This window comes from Cardiocondyla obscurior, linkage group LG11 (assembly GCF_019399895.1).
Source record: "Cardiocondyla obscurior isolate alpha-2009 linkage group LG11, Cobs3.1, whole genome shotgun sequence".
Taxonomy (NCBI): Eukaryota; Metazoa; Arthropoda; class Insecta; order Hymenoptera; family Formicidae; genus Cardiocondyla; species Cardiocondyla obscurior.
In genome coordinates this window covers 4,852,339-4,865,596 of record NC_091874.1, presented here as the reverse complement: position 1 = coordinate 4,865,596, position 13,258 = coordinate 4,852,339, and the positions used below count along the sequence as shown (strand labels likewise).

Genomic DNA, 13,258 nt, shown 5'->3' with positions numbered 1-13,258 from the left:
CGGCCGCCGATATTCTGTAGAAATCGTTGTAACGCGGCGGGCTAAAGTATCGTTAATAGACTAGATCGAATAGTGCGAGGTAGCGCGGGGCAGGTGGCGTAAGCGGACAGTGTCCATTTCCGTTTCTATTATTTCGCGGCATCAAAGGGTGACCTCACCCGCACGAAGAAGACGTCCCGCGCGTATTGCAAGATTTTCGCACACTCCGTCCGCATCGAATAAATCCTGCGTAAATACGGCGTAACCGGCCGGCGACCTTTAGGCAAACACACGGTAATATAAACTGCACGTCGAAAAGAATTCGCTGCGTGCGACCTTGTGTTAGATATCGTGATTTTACTAACCAGACAAATCTTTTTATGTTTCAGATGAAGATCTAGAGGAGGATCAAGAAGGTCGAAGGAGGATCAACTCGACATGTGAAGCTCTCTCAGAGGAGGACCGAGAAGAGTATCGCTCGCCGATATATAATTATACGGACCGCAGTCGGTTCGTCGGTCGGGTCGGGAGTGCCTTTAGTATTCGGACGTTTTTTTGCTTTCTCGCGATAGTAATTGACTCGAACGCGGACGCGTGTATGCACCAAGGTACGCCAGGATGACTTGCCACGACATCCCAACTGATTGTGAGAGGAGGAGCAGGCCCAGGAAGGGCATCTTGACCCAGTGGAACAACCTCAAGGTAAATATCTTTTTTTCGTACAAAATTAACGTGTACAATTTTATATATTTTTTTTAATGAACACTGAAGTATCTACAATTGTAATTTAAATTGTCTAATTTATATTTAATTTTGTATGTTTCAGAAATTAACGCGTAATGCCGCACGCCGATATTTAATTATACGAACCACCGATGGTTCGTCGGTCGCGTCGGAAGGGCCGTTACTATTCGGGCGTTTTTTCCGATTCTTTTTTCACGGGAGTGCCGAAAAATAACGTGCGTAAATGCTTTCTCGCGATAGTAATTGATCCGATCGCGGACGCGGGTTTCTAGTGCGCGGAGGGATGGCTCGTCACGTCCCATCTGGGAGGAGGAGCAGGCTCAGGAAGGGCTTCCTGCATCGACGAAGCAACTTTTAAGTAAGGATCAATTTTTTATTATAAAACTGCTAATTTTGCCTATTTATTAATAAAGTTTTTGGCATTAATATTGTTTTATTCTTTTTGTTACAGTCACCGGCAGCATCTACAACTTCGTCGTCATGCAGATCGGTGAGTCACAAAGCTTTTTTTATAATATATTACTTAATACTTTTGGGTGGGTTTTACATACAAAACGCGCGCACGGAAACATATATTTTTTACTCGAAAACTCGCGATTGATTAAGAGTATTATGTGTATACATATACAAATATATGTGTATGTTCCCTTCTACAAAATTTAAATATTGCATTCTGATTTATGGAGCTACTCAATTCTATTTTAGATTGTAATTTCGGTTTAAATTGTAGATGTAGCGCAATATTCTTTTAAATAAAAAAAAATAATAATAATAAAAAAGCGAGACACAGCCAATTTTTATATTTTTTTTATTTTAAAAATGCTTCTTGTAGTTTCAATAATTTTAAAAGATGTTTTTACACCGCGAAAATAATTCAATCTTCACATCGTCATGTGAAATTCGTTTTTATATGCAGTTAAAGATATCGACATGTACTTTGATTGAAGCTTGAATACCGGAATTGAAATAGAGCTTCCTATACATTGTAGGGATGGTTTTTTTTCGCAATCGCGCAGTTACACGTATTCCACAATATTGGCGGGGGGAAAAAAAAGCTGCGCGAAGTTACAGGACGGTACCTCGTCTAATAGCTGCACGTGGAAAAACCCAATTTTCTAGCCGACCGCGTCACGCTCACGCGAATCAAATCTGATCCCGTCGCCTCAGAAGGACCGCGGAAGAATTGCGGCGCGCATTTACCGAGAAAGAAGGAAAAAAAAAAAGCGTTTCTAGAATTTCTTTCGCAAGGGGGGCTTCTCTTCTTCGTTCACGCCTCGGGGCATTTTGGCATGTGGCATAGAGATCTGCTCGCGTTGGCGGATGCGTGCAACGGTCCGCACGCATATATTTAATTCATTTCCGCTTTCTCTCTTGAAATCGATCCGCAACGGAGATGCCGCCGCGGCGGAAAAGTGCGGGATGCATTGCTTTCCATTCTTTCCTCCCCCCCCCGGCTAGATACCGTTGAACTCCGGAGACTTTTTTGCTTATTAAGAACTTTACCGTTTTGTGATGGCTTGGCGCGTACTTGCTACGAACACCCCTTCGCTATTTACGCGCCGTGACGCGTGCTCGTTGCAATTAATAAGCGGCGCGAGTACGTCGAGAGAAATAAATCACGTCCGACGTTGTGCAGGTGTAACATCGGGTATAATCTTGCGCCGACCGAGCTCCTCTCGAAATTTGTTTCCTCGCGGGCGAGATTTATACAGATTCGCAATTTTTAATGCTAATTATCATCAAGTTCTTATTTTACTGATTTAATTAAAAGTAAATTAAATACGTTTCACTTACTTATGCCTAAATATATTTATACGTTTCGTGCATTCAGCGTTGAACGGCAATATTCGATTTTTAACCGCATAAAGTTAGAATTTATATAGATTTTTTTTTCTATAAAAAATAAATAAAACTGAAAAGCCCCAAACGGTCAGGCTCACCGCTACGGTTACAGTGGTACGAAGTACAGATGTCGAGTTTTAATTTAGTGAAAGTACTGTATTTATATCGCAGGGATTGGTATATGAATAAACGCAGAAATGTTATAATTAAACTTGAATCTTTATTCAATGTTCATACAATGAGATCTCACAGCAGAAACGAAATTATGCATTATCGATACAAAAATATATATATATTTTTTAATACTACCACACATTCGTCTCGCACGCTTAAACAGTAAAAAGTAGAAAATATCATGTACATTACTGCACACATCGTGAACTGTGCGATAAACGCGCACGTGTCCGCGATATTTCCTGTACCTTTCACACTCAGAGCAGTCTATTAAACGGACGCTCGCGTCACAAGTAGCGAGCGTACGAATCCAGGGGATAAATAAAAGGAGAGAAAGAAACGTAGCTAGAGGAGAAGGAGAAAAAATAAACGAGTATAAAATTATATAACGTTATTAAATATCTTATGCGCGTAACAAACTTAAACATCGTTTAACGTGTTATTTGTACATTCGGGCTAGATTCGACGGCGTTTCACAGAAAATCCTTCGTTCTTTTTTAATCATGCCGGCGTACCAGGGCAAACAAAAATTAAAAAAAATTAATAAAAGAAAAAAAAAAAGATAACGTAACAAATAACACTCGTCTTTAATCACGCACAATATCACCCATCGGGCGAATCGTAAGCCTTAATCTAATACGCTTTCTAAAAGAAACTACCGCACAAAAAGAAAAAAAAAAAAAAGAAACAAAAAAAATAGGGAGAAACGGGAATCCTAATAAAACTCTTTCCGGTTGAGGAGCATAAATTTAGCGGTTGCTCTTAGTATACAGCACGCGTTTACTGTACAGTCCGGTTAAGCGCGAGCTGTAATTGACGCGCTAAATCTACGTTCGTCGTTCGCATTATTCATTAATTTGATTTTTCGTCCGCGACTGTTATGGCAACAAAAAGAAATGATAATCGTTCGTCGGCAAAAAGCGACAGAGGCGCGGACGTCTGCCAGGTACTCCCGCTCTCTGCGGCACGTAAGAGGTTGAAGCCTCACAGGAATTGTTTAAACGAGTTCGGCACACTCCAGCGTCAAAGTGCACGCCTCTGGCTTAGCGACCTCGACTTCGTTACCGTTCAACTTAATCGGAGACCCGGACGTCGTAGTGTCCGGGCTGTCAGGACTATCGTGGCCTGAGTCGATCTTATTGTTATTCTCCTTATCGTCGATTATCTTCTTCTCATTCTTTAACTTGGGTCTCCTCTTCTCCGGTGCTTTGCTCTTCGCTTTCTTCTCCGGGTCGAAGTGTTGCTCGAGGATCACCATCAAGTCCTCGACCTTCTTCTCCTCAACCGTCGGGAGTTTCTCTTTCATCAAGTGCTCTAACCCGTCCTTCTTCGCGTTGGTCCACGCGTCCTGAAACGTACATTTCCGTGAATGTTCGATAAAGAGACCATTCGTTCCAGTCGTAAATCGAGTCTGCCGAATCGAACGTGACACGAATTCGAACGTTTCTATCAGTTCAACGATCTATCAATTCGGAACTTTTAAACTGAGCGTTATTTTATTTCCGCCCGGCATTTTGATGATAAATTAAATGTATTAAACAGAGATCAGGGAAAAAAACTGGTAACATTTCATTTGCGTCGCGTAAACAGGTAAGATTATTAATACGTAATTAGCAATGCGTAAATATACTCACTTGTAGCTCAGAGTACACAATCCCGGCTTCAGCCAACAATCGCCTCAGGGGACTAGCGTGTTGACGTTCACGACGGCTCATACGGAACAAAGCGCTAAATATGGGTCGCAAATTGTTCTGTCGTTCGAATATCATTTTCAGCTCTGTAATAAAAATACACGTTACATTGATTTTCCATCTTAACATTTGCCTTATGTCTTCTTGCCAACGCTTAGCATTCAATTACTATAATTTTAATCAAATTAAAAATATTTTCTGAAACTTTTCAAATCAAATAAAACGAAATACAATTAAATGTAATAATGTAGTAGACGTGTACTTAGTTGTTAATTATAAAATGTATCACTATTATATCTTATTAGTAACTTTTTATTCTTTATGATAAAACAATTAATCTCGATAAAAAGGTATGTCGTGTCCGATATAAATAATATTACGCGAATCATTGAATATACAATAATATGCATACTGTCGTGTTCTTCCTCCTCGATGTCAACAGGTTGTGCGAATTGTCGAATAACGTCGACCGCTCTTTTCATAGCTTTTTCATCGCTATCTCCCTTCTCGTTTGTATCTTCGGTCTTGTCGTCGTCGATCGAGCACAAGTATTGTGCTATTTGTAACGCTAGCGACGCTCTGTGCTGTGCATTGCCCAGATTTGCTTCCTTCAAGTATATTCAAAAATATTTATCGTCATAGAAAAATTGTATACCGCTGCTACATCTTTTTAGAATAGATTCTTTAATACTCCATAAATCAGTTTGTAATATTAATTAAATTATTAAAACTTCGGGTGGGAAACATAAAAAATTAATCTCACGAAGTGAGATTTATTCAAGATCAGAAATTAGAATTAGAAATTTTTTTAATTACAACAAATTGAGAATTAGTTATTTCTGCTTCAATTAAAATTTAATTTAAATTCTTGAGCTCGCGCAATTAAATATATATTTAGATATTTTTTTTTCTCACCTTCTTTAACAATGTACGTGACAAAGTACGGAGAGAGAAAATGTGCGCAGAGTTCGCGCATTTATCCTCTGCGATATTGAATCCATTCGCAAATCCTTTAACCGTTTGCTTGAACCGATCAACCAAATCGTACTTTTTCAACGACTCGAGCAGCATCGCGGGAATAACTTTACGTGGCTCGTGGTAAACTAAAATTACACCGTCCGCAGCGTTTTCTCTCACGGTTTCTAACCAGCTCAGGAAATCCGTAAGGGCCGATACCTCGCTTTTAGATTTGATTACCTACAAAAACAATTTATATTAATATTATGCATATATCAGCAATTTAATATTCGCAATTTATTTAAAAAATACATTTCTCGATAAAAAAAAAATATTTCTAAGACGCTCTCAGCGTGGATATGTTCGGTACGAAAAGAACAAAGTTGCGGAAATGAAATTTAGTATTGCGGGTTTGTTTCGTACCTCGTTGGTCTTGCTGTTCCTGAGCACGCGAAATTTCCCATTGCTCACGACCTTCATACTGTGGCGTTTTATGGCGGTCGGGTTGAGGTCCTTGTACGGCATCACGTATTGCGAATAAGTAGAAGTCGGGGTGTACGCGGCTATTTGGCAAATCTCATCGATGACCTTCTTGCCGGTAGTATCCATGTCCCAGCCGACCAGGCGATAATCGCCCGGCGCAATGCCCATTGCGCCGCATGGCTTTTTTATCGGGCTCTCCTCCGTCATTGTCGAGGATACCATCGTCCACGGAGTTACCTTCCTGAAAAGTGCAAACGTCCGCGGTATTCCTCAAGTTCGACCGTGTCTTTCCCTCTCGCATTCGCCTGGGAGTCCTCAGGGCAAGAAGACCCTGGGACTCGCGCGACGTCGATTAATCCGGAGATATCGTAGATAACCGTGCGGGAGCAAAAATGATCTTTTATACTGATACGAGAGATAACGTCCCTTTTAGATTATCGATGTCTGATAGAGAGTCACGTAAGCGAAAAGTATGTTTTATGAAAGAGAAAGGACTAGAAAAGTTGCAGATTTAGCAGTCGAACTATCGTCGAACTATCATCCGGGTAAATTCCACGACCGTGCTCGAGCGTTGTCGCATACTAAAATTTTTCAAAGCGAACTTTCTACAAAGAACGCTTTCGTTTGAGCGTATGATCGATAGATAACGGTCTTCGTCACCGTCGGCAGCCTTGAAACCCGCGACATATTCTACGAAAATATAAACACTGCTTAATCGACAAGAAATAATATCGAAGCGTTTCGACGCTTAAACCGAGCGGCGTTACAAGACGAATACCTTTCCTTTCGATGTATCTTGAATTGTGTTTACCGGAACATCGCGTTTCCTTCGTAAATTCTCACGTATTTCGTTATGTGATTTGTGAAATCACCCGTTTTATTTGGGATTATTTGTGAGTGAAGCTCGGCACAGAGAAGAAATGTGCGAAATAGATTGCCTTGCCGCTTTGCCAAATATCCGTTTCATATTAACTCTCGTTAATTTTTATTTCGCTCGTTAGCGCCAAGAAATAATAAAAATAATTTAAACCGGATCAAATAGTCATTTGTGAGAAAAAATTAAATTAATATTGTTTATAAAAGCGTCCACGTTGAAATGTTTAATGTTGACTCGAGCGAACACACGTGTTCCCGGTTTTCTTCTCTTTATCTTCACGTAGAAATTTCCAGACATTACATCATCAATGTACGTCGGGTATTATCAAGAAAATCAGTCACATTTAATTATCTGTAAAGACCATAAACACGTTGTTTCCGTTTCGCGTAATGTGATGGGAAAAATTGAAATATGCCAAGCATGTGTTAGAGCTCGTTTTCACTCGCGAATTTTCCGATCAGTTCGACCGATTTTCTCCTCAATTTAGATCTAGAAGAATCGGCAGCTTCCTAACAAGCGGATTAAGCCCCGGTTCGTTAATGCCTCCTCCAGCAGCTAGTTCCGTGTCGATTTTTAATCCAATAAAACTCTCGTCAAGGATTATTTCCCGATCGAATAAAAAAAAAGGAGAAAAAAAAATTAATTATTTAAAACGAAACTAGGTAGGTTTTTTCCAAAATGCGTTTTTACGATCGCAGCGAAACAGACGCAGTTTATGGAGAGAACAAAGAAAGAAGCACGTGTAATAATGAAAGTAGATCTAATAGCGATACCTTCGACGTTTTTTCCCCACCTGTTTTTCTCTCACTTACTTTTCGTGCACACGATCGAGTCCGTTTTTACAAAAAGGAACGAAACGAGGTATTTTTCTACCCAGATTTGCGTGACGCTCTCTTCTTCTCCGTTCAGGTTCAGATGATCTCGACACTCGCGATGTGTTCTGATAACGTGTACCGACGACGCGGAACACAACATGCGAAAGGCGTGTGCGCGATTAAAGCCTGCGAACGCGAGAATTGTGCAACGCGCGGAAAAAGCGAGCACGAAAGCCGAATCGAGATTTGACGAGACGTCTTTTTACGTGCTCACGTTCCGAGCAACAATCGACGATTGCCTCTTGCGTCCACGTGAAACGCCTCTTGCGACAAAAGACGGTATACGCTAGCGCTCGCACGTGTTTGCAGATTCCGCCGCTAAAGATTTTCTACCATTCTCTCACGGTAACTGATAACAGGAATGCAATGGAAACCCGATAATGCCGATAAGCTCGAGCAACATGCACAATTTTTTTTTTTTAATTAAAAAATCTTAGGTAAATATCAGATCGTATTTTAAATTGTTTAGTCAGATGCGAATGTCGATTAAATTTTAATTTACCGAATTTAATTCTGCGCTTCGAAAAAGAGCTCGTTTCGGTAACTAGTCTCAAGTCGTTGAAGACGAAGGTCAGGAAAACACGTGGAACGATGTCGAGCTGGTTCTATTTATCCTATCGACATATCCCATTACTTGCATGCCACGCGGCAAAAACGAAGAGGTTATCGATGTAAATAAAATAGAAGACATCCTTTCTTATTCCCGTGTCGAAAATTTACATTACGAACAACCAAAATCGCGCGATAATTCATCGACCGTCTAAAAATTAAGCCCTTATCTTTGCCCATTCTCCTTTTTTTCTTTCGCTCGGGACGATCCATGACGCAACCGTAGGGTATCTAATCGCTCAGGATGCATTTTATACGGACAATTTAAAAAAAAAGTAAAACAAAGCACAGGGAAAGTCCGCTGTTCGATTATCGCAGAGCATATGCTGCCAATTAACGATTCCGAGCAGTTCTTTAACGATGCGTGATAATATTTTCTCCGTAAGAAAAACTCTGATATTTTTTTTTCTTCTGTAAATAAGAATTGCACTAATTTGCCGAACCAAAATGCGTCTACATAACATCGATTAAAAAAATGACAACGGTCGTTTATCCGCGTTCGAAAGTCAAAGCGAAGTTGACCTACTGGATTACCTTGATTACGCGTAATTAACAAGCTCCCGCCCGCCTCTGTCTAACGTGTGGAAGTAAGAAAAAAGATGATCGCAGGGAGTCGGCAGGAGTTCGATTTATCATCGATAGCGCGTGCCACTCCTCCGCCGTGCTGGCTCTACGCGTAATCGACCATCGCTATTTCTCGGCGAGCCGTATTTCTCGCCGTCGCGGAATACCGTTAAGATCGTCGCGCTGGCGTTGCTGGACCGCGACTTGTGTGCATTACGGGCGCACGTGCTCGCCGCGCGAGCGAGATGCACATGGACCGCAGCTTCCGTGTGCATAGCGACAAACTAAACAGCCCTGCGCTCTCTTCGTCCGTCCCTCTCTCTCAGGTCTAAAAAAGTTCTTAGGGTATCTCGAAGACTCACCGATCTCTGTCCTTTCCCTTCGTTCCTTGCGGCCTTCGCCTTGTCTCGTCGCGATCTAGCACGCGTGAGCGAACAGCCTCGGTCACTTATCGGTCCCGCGAGTAATACTGATGTGAGACGGATCACGGGAGGCATGAGCCACGTGCCGGGACTACTAGGCGGGAGCGTGCCGTGAGCCTTAGTGCGCGTGCTCGTTGGTTTTCTCGGGGTCACATGTCTTTGTACACGATCGCCGATTCGGTCCCTGCTGGTCCCGGCGACCGAGAACGATCGGATTCAGCACGCCGCGAGATGCGCGACATCGGATCGGATTACCGGTGTCTCGTCCCGCGATCGGCACCGATTAAGCGTTTGATATGCAACGTGCGAGATTCCCTCTGAAATTATCACGACGCGCGAGAACGCGAACGAGATTCCGCCCAAAACGTTTGTCTCGACATTAGGACTCACAGGGGTTTAAAAAATAAAAACAGGCGTATATTATAATTAAGAATGTAAAATAGATTGAATAATTATAAAAATAGCCTCACGTAAACTTTTTTTTTTTTTTTTTAATGAAAACTATTTCGCACATGTAATGTGAATATTTTATTTGAGATATTAATCTGTTTATAATCGAGACATTAACGTGACCCGTTTAGAAAATATGCAAATGAAGTTAATACCAATGCATTAATTAACAAAATTAATTGATTAATTACTTATTTGATGTTAATCTATGATAATATGATTAAGTCATGTGTGTATATACGATGATGCTAATTAATATGTATTTTGTTAAAATATTTACTCGCGAAATCAATATTATGAATAAAAGTGCAGAAATAAATAATATATCACTGAACTAATTAAGTCACATTTGCGAAATAATTCATATTACAATAATTTAATTTTCTAAGATTTTTAAAGAGACTGAACATGAGTATAAAATTATCTTACGTCAGATTTCACTTTCATACTTTTATCCTCTCGGCCGTTAATAATTGCAGCATTAGATTAACTTCAAACTAGAACCTTATAATTTCTAGACAACGTTCGGAAATGATATCGATAACAAAGTACGCGAACTTCTATCATGTTCTAAAATTATAACAATCTTTTCTACTGTTTGCACTGCTTTGTGAGGTTTGCATACATGATCATTGTAGGTAGTACGCGTACGAGAATCTGTTTTTGCTCGTGCGATAATGACGCCGGTTCGTTAGATCGCAAGAACTTATTAATTCTTATCTTATACTTTGTCTCGATAATTACAAGTGACGTTAAAAAGCCACATAGCATTCGTTCACCAAGTGACTCTCTCTCTCTCTTTCTGATTTTTCTTTTCAACCGAAGGGTATTTATCTGACTATAAATATCGCGACCATGCCAGAAGAATGCATGCGCACGTAACATTCAATTTCGCTGCGAAACAGCTTTCTTTCGACTCGCAATATCGTTTCGTTTTCTTTTTTTTCCTTTTTTTCCCTTTTTTTTTGTTTTGTTCGCGCACTCATCGCGGAAACTATTTTCGCTGCGATTGCAAAGCATGGAGTATCTTGCGTCTGCGAGTCCTTCGACCAATGTGGAGGAAACTTTTTCTTGACAATGTCCCCGTAATTTTTAAGTTATTTAAAATTGAAGATGAAAGGCTTTTCGAAGATTAAATTTCAAAGATACAAATACGAACACAGAGATACAAACTGTAATTCAGTTAGTTTAATCTCGAACTTGATTCAATCTCCTTAACAGATTTATAATTCGTAAAGATTGTATAAAAATGTGCTCGATGTTGAAAATTGCAAATAATTCGTCTCGGTAATATTTCATCGATAATATAATAAATGCATGACGTGATAATGGAGTTTCGCGATCAAATAAAATTTAATATGCTTTTACATTCTATGTAGCCGCATTTTTTATCACGTCGAAAACTTTATTCTCCAACGCGTTTATATATCAGTATTTTTTTCTCCGCAAGTAGTATTCAATTTTACATCACTAGGCGGTCGTAAATAATTGTAGCATGATTATTGAACGTGTAAACTGACATTAGATGGGCGTCGCCGAAACCGCTGCACCGGGAGAAAGTGCACCACGTTACATCATGTCCAGGACGGTCGATTAACATAGTCGATCCAGTTTGCGAATTGCGGAGAACCGATAAAAATCGACCAGCGAAACGTGTCTGGTCGCGGTAGTCTTTTGCAAAGGAGACGCGAATGGCGCGGCACTCTTATCGGAGAAACGTGCATATCGTCATTGCAATGGTTACGGAACTGCATTTTTTGCGAATTTCAATTACACGCGCGGGTATTCGACAGTGAACGCGAACACAGTACGATATTTCCTATTGAAAACTGGCTTCTTTGGAAGCGACATTTTTCCATAGAGCGGCGAAAGTTTTCTCGACAGCGGCAGGGATAGCACTAAACAATAACCACTGTACCTTCGGATAAAAAATTGATTTTGAAAGAAAGATTATTTTAATCGTTTAACGGCGAAATAATATCTATTGCGTTGCAATAAAATCCCGAAGAATAAATACCCTCAAAGGTCGCAATAAATATCTCTTGCGGATATTCTAAGACAAAAGTTATATATGAATCGAGTAAATGGCCAAAATTCGATTAGGCAGAGAGCAATTTCACATCTGACGAATGTTCTCGGTGGGTCTTTTATATTTCGGTAAGCTTAATCCTTATTACCGTGACTGGACCGGGAATTGGACTCGGGACCTTTCGCTTTCCGGGTGACTACTCTTACCGCTAAGCTACACCCTACGCATTAATACTCTGTTAGGACCTGGGGATCGTGCGTATTAGCCGGACGAACGAAAAGAAAAGTGAAGGAGGGAAAGAGAGAGGAAACTAAAAAAAAGAAACGTGGCACGCGTTTGGGGATTGCGTTGCCCTATGTCTCTCACATCTACGTTATCCTTCCAGAAGAAAATAAAGAACTTAGTTATTTGGTAAAACCTTCGGACACATTCCACTAATTCTCGTCCGGGAAACTCTCTGATACGGAATAACGTGTTTTCTGAATTATTTCTTTAGAAAGTTTTTTTATTTTTTTATTTTCTAAACGAATTTTTTGAGGAATTAAAAATCTGATAGTTCTATTATCAACATAAAGTGAAATACCTGAACGTACTTCGATAAACGCGCGTGGTGTTGCCCTGCGAGTTAACAATACCTCCATTTATAATCCGATAAGATAAGAAAGAAAACACTCAGAAGTCAGATGTGTACAGCGCGAGCGGAAAGACCGATGAGATAAGAAGTTTTATTTCGTCGACGAAAAGATACCAGAAGTAAAATATATCTCATTAGTAAAATTTGTCATAATGATCGGGATCGATTTAATCAATAAGTTATGCACGTATCTTTCCATTTTAAGCAATCAATTAATTTTTTTTTTTTATTTATTAACTCGTTTTAATCAGTAGAAAATTTCAGTCTTGGATAAAAAACTATACATTAGTGTGAAACTATTTCTTTACTTACGTGCTGTTAATTCAGCGTAAAAGTTGTTCGACTTGAAAAAGACAGTTACCGTGTAATTACAAAAGAACGTATGCATTCTGTTAATTGCGAAAGGATTAATTCGTTTCTAGACGGCTAGGTAGTCGTAACCAGCCGATCGGGATTCAATGCAGGAAATGGAAACATAGGATTATCCTCGGATCCCTCACCCGATTGGTTAATATTCAAGCGAGTTTCCGCAAACACAATGAAGAAACCGATTGGGATGACGTGTTACTTCCGCATGACAATTTCCCTACGCGAATAAAATATCGACCTTTAAAGAATTCAGCCTTAATATTTTCGTGCTTCTGCGTTTATTTAAAAATGGCCATCGTTGCATAAAAAAAAAAAAAAAAAAACAAACGAATCTTTTATTTTTAAGTCTCTTATTTTTTAACACGCAAAATGTGGACAAATTTAGTTTTTTCCCCTGTAATATCACAAGTAATTAAATCAAAAGCGTACAAAAAAATAAAAAATATATTCTTGTCAGGCAATTGTATTTATATCATATGATTAGAATTTACTCGGAAAGTCGATCAAGACGTATCGCTTTTTAAATCGTGATTTCTATCTTTATCGCGAAATCAATTAA

At 39.8% G+C, this 13,258-nt stretch overlaps 1 protein-coding gene and 1 long non-coding RNA gene across 3 annotated transcripts in view; one reads left to right on the top strand and one right to left on the bottom strand.

Moving 5' to 3' along the window:
• The first annotated feature begins 365 nt into the window (after positions 1–365).
• Positions 366–13,258, top strand: part of LOC139106555 (uncharacterized) — a 49,921-nt gene continuing 37,028 nt past the window's right edge. For both annotated transcript variants that reach the window (XR_011546384.1, XR_011546385.1), the window contains exons 1-3: positions 366–681; positions 806–1,081; positions 1,175–1,213. This is a non-coding gene — a long non-coding RNA (uncharacterized lncRNA). The remainder of the gene's footprint in view (positions 682–805; positions 1,082–1,174; positions 1,214–13,258) is intronic.
• Exu (maternal protein exuperantia) lies at positions 2,766–9,317 on the bottom strand. The gene is made up of 6 exons (XM_070663420.1): positions 9,158–9,317; positions 5,811–6,111; positions 5,346–5,627; positions 4,843–5,038; positions 4,374–4,516; positions 2,766–4,087 (listed from the first exon to the last, which is right to left on the bottom strand). Exons 2-6 carry the CDS (start codon positions 6,090–6,092, stop codon positions 3,737–3,739), a joined length of 1,254 nt encoding a protein of 417 aa, XP_070519521.1. The 5' UTR covers positions 6,093–6,111; positions 9,158–9,317; the 3' UTR covers positions 2,766–3,736.

Excerpts from the sequence above, each read along its gene's own strand:
- Exu (XM_070663420.1), bottom strand. The coding sequence starts at position 6,092 with ATGGTATCCTCGACAATGACGGAGGAGAGCCCGATAAAAAAGCCATGC. Across the intron at positions 5,628-5,810 it reads GGAACAGCAAGACCAACGAG|GTAATCAAATCTAAAAGCGA; the intron begins GTACGAAACAAA and ends TTGTTTTTGTAG. Across the intron at positions 4,088-4,373 it reads TTGTGTACTCTGAGCTACAA|GACGCGTGGACCAACGCGAA; the intron begins GTGAGTATATTT and ends TGTACGTTTCAG.